The sequence below is a fragment of the Chondrus crispus genome, genomic scaffold, assembly GCF_000350225.1.
Source record: "Chondrus crispus Stackhouse genomic scaffold, scaffold_388, whole genome shotgun sequence".
NCBI lineage: Eukaryota > Rhodophyta > Florideophyceae > Gigartinales > Gigartinaceae > Chondrus > Chondrus crispus.
Genome location: NW_005179285.1, coordinates 12,881 through 20,780, shown reverse-complemented (window position 1 = coordinate 20,780; position 7,900 = coordinate 12,881). Strand labels below are relative to the sequence as shown.

At 51.2% G+C, this 7,900-nt stretch overlaps 1 protein-coding gene across 1 annotated transcript; it reads left to right on the top strand.

Moving 5' to 3' along the window:
* Positions 1–856: 856 nt before the first annotated feature.
* On the top strand, positions 857–1,712 carry CHC_T00009443001 (Hypothetical protein). Its single transcript, XM_005718315.1, has 2 exons — positions 857–1,045; positions 1,521–1,712. Exons 1-2 carry the CDS (start codon positions 857–859, stop codon positions 1,710–1,712), a joined length of 381 nt encoding a protein of 126 aa, XP_005718372.1.
* The last annotated feature ends 6,188 nt before the right edge of the window (positions 1,713–7,900 follow it).

Below are 7,900 nucleotides of genomic sequence, written 5' to 3'. Positions count from 1 at the left end.
GGAAGGGGTTCAGATCAAATGAAGGACGAGTCGCCCTACAAGCACATGTGAACGCGGACGTTCACACTTGTGGGAGGGGCCGTGTAGCATAACCCCCCCTGGGGGACTCACTTTAGATTAGATCACGATTGATTTAGTTACTGTAGAGCCCGACGCTCTACAGTACCACCGAGCGTGTCCACGTGTGCCCACAGCACACGTGCACACGTGTACCACGCGCGAACGAAGCGCGCACGCACCACGGGTAATACGTGTACTGTCAGCCTCGACATAGCTGACAGTACTACAGTGCAGGCCGACCTGCACTACAGTAGCCCACTACAGTACCTCGGTACTGTAGTGTTATGATAGATTGTTTTGTATATTAAATATGGAGCGGACCGACGGCGGACGGGGGGGGACAAGCACGGGCTTGTCGACGACGAACCGCCAAGGTCAGTCCACCCAGCTTATTCTAAACGTCGCCTTCGCTCTTCGCGCTCGTTTAGTCGGAGCCGAGCCGGAGTGGACGCGCAGCACGCGAGCGAGCACGGAACCGCCTCCGCCCGTCAGCACTGGTACGTCGCCCAGTGCTGCTCCGGGGCGTCGAGGCGTCGATCCGCTCGTGCGTGCGCGCGTTCCTGCTCGCTCCCGCTCTACCACCGCTACCCAGGCCCGAGCCCGGTTCCGTAGCTGGTTGGCCCGCTTCACCCCTTCTCCGATCCGGGGTCTACAGGTGGAACTGCGCATACACTTCCAGTCGTCTGGGGGTGTTTATGCTACAGACATCAGCGCGTACCGCAAGCGCGTAAATGTGACATAGAACAGAATTGGATGTAGAGAAAATGTATTATCACTTCTTTCCGAAATAGCCGCAATGGAAAGCAAAGAGTTTGCCCTGCCAGAGTGGGAATTCCGGCAATTTGCTTCTTTTTGCGATGATTGCCGCGACCTTGAGGTTTTGCATGATGATTCGGAAAGCGAATTGGCTCTGGAGGACACGTGCACATATGAGCATGGTAACTGTAAACTGCGGTTCAAACGTGACCGAAGTGACGCCATTCTGGTCGGGAAGAGTTGAACATGTTGAGAATGCAAATAGTGTCAACGTTATTTTGACTGTTCGGTGGTTCGAACTTGTACAGGGACAGAGAGGAGAGAGCTTGTGCTACACTGGCAATTACGCCCCCATGAAACGATCAATCACAGAGTGATATACCGTCCGCAGCAGTTCTTGTTTACTTTCCAGAGTTGAACACGACCGGTAAGATCCCCGATGTTGTCCAGTGCCTTACTAGGGAAGCACTAGACTTATTTGGAGAATGTTGAACACCCTGCGGGTATTTACCAGATATTGATGCATGTAGTGCTGTGTGTGGCTGTGAGTTTGCTCATTACACAGCACCGCACGCGCTCAAAAAATAAACGAATATACGGGGAAAGGTTTTTGGAAGAAGGGAATGAGAAATTCGTACCCAGTATAGAAGTCACTTCGGAGATCAACTGATCACCAAACTAGCCCTCGAAACATTCTTCCCCAGTTGGCCGTTTCTTTCGTCGCCTCTCTCGCCGCCGCCGACGAGTCGGATGTCGTCACGCTCACCAGCAAGAACCTCGACGAAGTCGTCGCCAAGGAGAAGCTCTTCTTCGTTAACTTTTTCGCCCCCTGGTTTGGCCATTGCCAGTCCATGACCGAGGAAGTCAAGAAAACCGCCACTGAGCTCAAGAGCTAGACCGTCCTCGCCGACTTCGACGCCCAACAAGGAGGAGCTCGCCGAGAAGTACAACACCGACGGCTTCCGAACATTCAAGCTCCTAGTCGATGGCAAGGAGGTCGTTTACTACAACGGCGGCCGCTATAAAGAATCGATGATCCAGTTCTTCGAGCGCGCTACCGTCCTCCTTTTCTCTGATATCAATTCTGGCGACGTGTAAAAGAAGTTCATTGCTGACCACAAAGAGTAGAACATCCTCGTCCGAGCTGAGCTTCCACCTGTCAACTTTAACAAGTTCCGCAAGGCCGCTTTCGGCTTTCGTGACGTCATACCGGATTCCATGGAGTTCATTCACGCCGGTCCGCCAAATATGTCTCCATTGACGCCTACAAGGCTGATGAGATTTATTTGCTTCGTGTCGAGTCCGATGGATCCCATCGCCCCATAGAGTACGACACCGACAGTGACGAGAGCCTAGAGAAGTTTGTCAAGGGAGCCGCCCTCCTGGCTCGGCAGAAGTTCACTCAGGAGAATTACGGGCTCTATACGGAGCTCCTCACTCCTATCATCGTCGGTTTCTTCAAGGACTTTGAGGCTCCTGAATGCACAAAGCGATGCTGCCAGTGATGACGTAGATGTCAGACCCAGGCGCTAGCTCGAGCATGCGCGGTGCCGAGCATAGTCGGCGGGAGGGCGTGCGTGTGTGGCAGATGGCGCGGCGGAGAAGGGGTCTCACAGTCCGGACGAGGACAGGACGTAAGGCCATTGCTAGCGTTTATGGCAGCGGGGAAGAGAGGACCGAGGGGAAAAGCAACGCAAGGGCTCGATCCTACCGTCTTGCCAAGGCCCTCGATGTTCAAAGCAAGTTTGATAGTGATCATCGTCGTAATGTATTAGCTGGAGGTTGTTCTGTCCGAAGGGAAGGGCCAACCGGAAAGGTGCATCGCATTGCGCGGGAGCTAGTTTGAACATACGCGGCGCTGAGCGTAGTCGGCGGGAGGGCTGGAGGATGTTTTGTCCGAAGGGAACGGCCAAACCGGGGGTGCATCGCATTTTGCACGAGGAAACCTGCTTTCGAATTGAAGAGCTGGGCGAGATGCCTGATGTGCCGCAAGCTCACAGTCGCCATGTGATGCGTTTGCGCAACAGCTGGTCACCCAGTGCAGCGACACACAGTCGCTACCGCGTTCTCTTCCGGTCGCGCGCTACCTTGTTCGAACAGCATGGCACGCTGTTTACCCGAGAGAGGCCGGAGAGGTCGAGCGTGCCCATCGCAGTGGTGCGACGGGGGGCTTTAGTTGGAATTTCAAGGTACAGACTAGCTCTTGTCGCCGATCCCGAAGAACTTAGTGTGCATATAACGCCCATCACGATTAACGGAATGATTACAGCGCATTGTTCGAAAAGCGCTTTCAATCCGTTTCGGTTTAGGTATGTCGGCATTTCAGTGCTGATTCTGCAGCGTGGAGATGCATTCACTCCAGAGGTTACAGAAGTGTTGCCAACTCCACAATCTGCGCCCACGATCATGACACGTAGAGGGGACTTGTTGTTTCGAATGACGAATGTACAAATTACAGTGGTCCAACGTGAGCTGGAGCATCGCGCGCGTGTGAGATATGCACGGTCTGATACGGATCTTTAAAAAGCATTCCGGACTCTCTACGCCGCTTCGTCGGCACCGCCTCCGCCGTGCTGCTCTCATCGCGCCTTCGCTTACTTCCATCCACCGCTGTGCTATGGTGTCCAGCCCGCTCTCCACTCACACCTGTCTCCCCTCCGCCGTCAGAGCTATTGACGGAGGCCGCACAATCCACGTGTCGCGCTTCACCGTTTCCTCCTGTCCGCTTCCCCGGTGCCTTCTCCATGAGCACACCACGATGCCGTGTTCGCAAGTAGTGCGATTGGGACGACTGCAACTTGAACTTCTGTGATCATCCCCCGACTTTGCATGCACATTGCATCTCGTTTGTGTGCGTCCGAAAGTGCAGCGTAGGACTGTATCGCTATTCAAACCTCTTGGTGCCACCGCTTTGTCGGCATACGAAACGTACTTGCCCAGCACTGTCCCCTTGCGTGTGGCCTTCATGGCTGTCATGTACGCTAGAAGCAATGGAAATTGCTGTTGCTACAGTTGTTTATGGTGCTGTCAGTGTGTAGGGTATTGGTTCGTGCCTTGAGCCTGGAACTATCGGGAGCGAAGACAGATCAGGCCTCGACTCATGCAGAACGAAAAGACGCGGTGGTTCTGCCGTGTTAGTGTTCTTTCTGGTTGTGATGCAATTGACGAATGTCAGAGGGACTGTGGGTGCTGAGAGCCGTGCCACGTTGGCGATGAGGCGGAAAACGGGGGCCTCGGTTGTGTTTGAAGGGCGTAGTCCTCGTTGGAAGGCTGTGCACAGAAAGACCTAACTTACTGGCCTGGGACTGTTTGCGAGAGAAGTTTTCGCTTGCGCCAGGCGTTGAATGGGAAGTTTCGGACGGGGTACAGGGTCAGTGGCGCCATCTACTCTGCTCCTTGACTCATTTGCCCCACGTCGGAATTTGCAAACTTTTCTTTATTTTTATGCGACGAAGGCTGGTATGGTCGGCCAAATGTGTTGTCAAAGACATTCTGACCGCCTAGCGGATTTATATATCAGCGCGTATACAATTGGGGGTGGCAATCGGCGGGATCCTTTTGTTCAATGCGGGGGGTGATGGGTGACGGCGCTCGCGGGAGGGTGGTGCGGTAATAGAAAAGGGAGCACTAGGCGCGTTGCGGTTCTGGTCGTCGCGCCGTAAATAGACGGTATGCGCGGAAGACTACAGTAAGAATTTAGCCTATTTTTGGGAAATGTTTTAATCTTTTTACTCTGGAAAAGTCCTTTTTAGATCTGACTGCTGTTCAACAGGGTCCTGCACGAGCGAAAGCAGAAATGCACCACAAAAAGCGAGCTTCTGGGTCTTGTCGTACTTCATGTACTCTGTGCATCATATAATGAATGTCCAACTGTCGTTTGTAACCCGACCGAACGCGAACATGTTTTCCAAATGGGCATTTCATCTGAGCGGTATTACGAAGTATGGAGCGCTCTGAGCGCGTCAAAAGGGTTGCGAGCCGCGCATGACTACTCAGCAACAGGCTGGTGCAGAACTGCAGACCGAGCCACCAGTATCATTACTGAATTGGAGTCCGAGACTGCAGCCATTAATCGAGAATTACTATTTATCGAGGGCTCTACAGTACTTTCTCTAGACGATGATCATCTCCGGATTTCTTCACGTTCTGTGGTGGCGTTAACGTATTTACAACAGCATCTTAACCCTAAAAAGGGTCTTGGTCCGGTGGGAAACGCGCTGTGCTCTGCTTTAAATCCCTTCTTTAACGCCTGTCATTTTACCCGCACGGGAGAAAGCTACTCCACATTTGGGAACGTTTAGTTCAACTGGTACAAGGGGCATCTACCTCTCGGGCCTTGCGTCCTATGCCTGATGCGATATTTGCAGCTGATCGAGGGTACAATTAGAAGGAGACTATTGCCTTTTTATCTAACACACTGGGGGCCAGTTTACTTGGTACCCACAAGAGGGATTTGTGGTATCCCTACGTATTCGGAGACGGACCAATATCACGAAAACACAAGGGAATGAATGTGTCCGAACGTGGGTGTCGCGCAGTTTATACTGCCAGTTTAAGGAAAGGGAGAGGGCGCGGCTCGCAAGTCTGTCGTGCCTAGGCCTGTATATATCGTGACAGCTGCTCGGGCCGAATAGCCGCTTTGATACATAACAATGCGACCCTTTTTCCGTCGAGGTGCTGTACAACAGTGCTACGGGAGGCGTTCCGAAGCGAGGGGTCCCTGGAGAAGCTGGAGGAGTCCTTGGTAACCTGCGATGAGAGCCATACGTGGGCCTTTGTGGTCCGACCGGACATAGGAAATATTGGCAGAAGAAAGGTCGATCAGCTACTGAAGCGCTGTCGCGTAACGACTTTCTACCAGTCTGAAGACCCTGTATGGTTTCTTCTCCGAGCTTTTAGATTTACGTGCCGTACTGCCCACGGCTTCTTGGCAGCTGTGGCACGGGACTACGAAGCAGAATCTTAATGGCATGTCGCGGAGACTCCGTGGCAAAACATTTAATGCAGGGAGTGAAGAGTTGCCACAGGAAATCATGCTGGTGCGGGAGCACATTCGCCCTAAATGGGACAGCGTGCTCAGAGCACTGGGAATGACCATGGGGGTTCTCCCTCGCCGTTCCTCGAGGCAAGGTATTGCAGAGCGCATTCAAGCCATGCCTACAAGTCGAATTGCCTCTCATACAAAAGCGGAGCTACAGTCCATGTTGGATGTGTTTGGGAGGGGATTGGAGCAACGTAAACCTAAGGCGTATGTTGTGGCAGCAGTCAGCCACCTGAAGCTCGACGTTTGCGCAGGAACAGTAACAATTGAAGGACATTCTGATGAAATACTCATAACTGAGGAACACAGAACGGAAGAGGCCGCAGAGCGTATTTCTCATGCACTGAGGGAGGCGTCTCTGAACGCATTGGTCATGAAACCTCTTGTCGCAACAGCAGGAATGAAAGAGGGCTCGAGAAATGAGGTTGAGATAATGAAAGCCCTACCCAAGTTTTTCAAGGAACACCCCGGAGCTTACAGGTGTCTGCCACGCTCTTCGGCCTTCTTCTGGGATAGCGCTTTCGAGTTTAAAGTCAGACATGTCCGCTCCACAGGACTCATAGAGAGCGAGAGATGTAATATGTTGGCTGATAGTCCGGACGGTCTTATTGCATATACAGATGAGAATGATTTCACATCAATATGTGCTGTCGAAATAAAAACCATGACATCCGTCCGGACTATTGAAGAGGCCTCTTTGCTTCGTGACAAGTTCGGTCCCGTGATATCGTTGGAAACGTTGGCTTGGATGTGCGCAGTTCAGAAATATTCCGCGAACTTGTCCCCTCCACAGGATACCGTTCTCAGGTTCTGCACCACTGTGCCACTCTAACCATAAATAATGTGGTATTTGTGGTCGGAACGGGAGGCTCGATGGTTGAGGGAAGTATTCTTTATGCATGTATTATATCATTTACAGAACTCTTACGCCATGACTACACGTATACAATGGACTGCATTCGCGTATGTGCGTTCACCTGGGTTGGAGTAGACTGCAATCATGTACCTAAAGAGTATGACGAATTGTTGAAGGCTTCTCATGCTTCTGACTTATACAGTTTTGTATCGTACTACAGCCTTAGCAAAGCAATCAGATCAGAAGTTATGGGGAGGGGGAAACCAATACCGCCCTGCCGGATGATAAGACTAACACCAGCAGTGTTCTGGAATAATATGAAAGGGGGCGTGGATGTCATATCCCGATATTTGAAGACCCTCGCTTGGACCAATATCAGCGAGAATCCGATTGTGTCAATAATTGCACGTCTTCTATCGATGCAGGTAAACAATGCTGCAGTTATCTACGGTCTTTTTTAGCTCGGCAGAAAAAGATCCTGCCTAAGAGTGGGGAAGAAAATTGCCCGATATATAAGGGATACTCTATTTTGCGACACAGAGTTACTAAATGCCACACTTTTGGATCGCTCGCAAGACGCCTTGCTAAAGAATGGGTTGAATGGCAAGAAAAATCGGCACTTGCAGAGAATGGAGACGTGAGTAATACTGAAGCACTACAGCAAATGCGCTCTTTGCTTCCACGTAACGCTGCAGAAAGGTACAGTTACGGGACTCATGAAGCCCGCAGACTGAATAAGAATATTATGCACAAAAAAGTACACGGAACTCCTACATACTGTGTGCTTTGCAGCTATACAGTGGACGTAACGTTTGACGGAAAGTATAAGACAAGACGAAAAGGGTCTAGGCAGATTCAATGGTGCCAAATGTGTCTTCAGGCCATTTGTACGGTATGTTGGAACGAATGGCACACGAGGCCAGCTTTAAAGAGAAAAAGGGCAACAAATGAGGAAAAGAGAGAGTTTCAGCAAAAGTTGCGAACTAAAAGACGAAGGCGTGTGGTGCTAAAAAATGTGGACGAAGTAGAAATGCAGCCAGATCGCAGTGGAGATGATGACAGTGAGTAACACGATAGTGCGTAAATGGCATCAAAACAGCAAAAAAAAGAGACATGTTAAGATCAAATTCTGTACTTTTCGTGAGTTTTGTGATGAGGATCGTACATTTTTGAGTCGAGTACGAGCC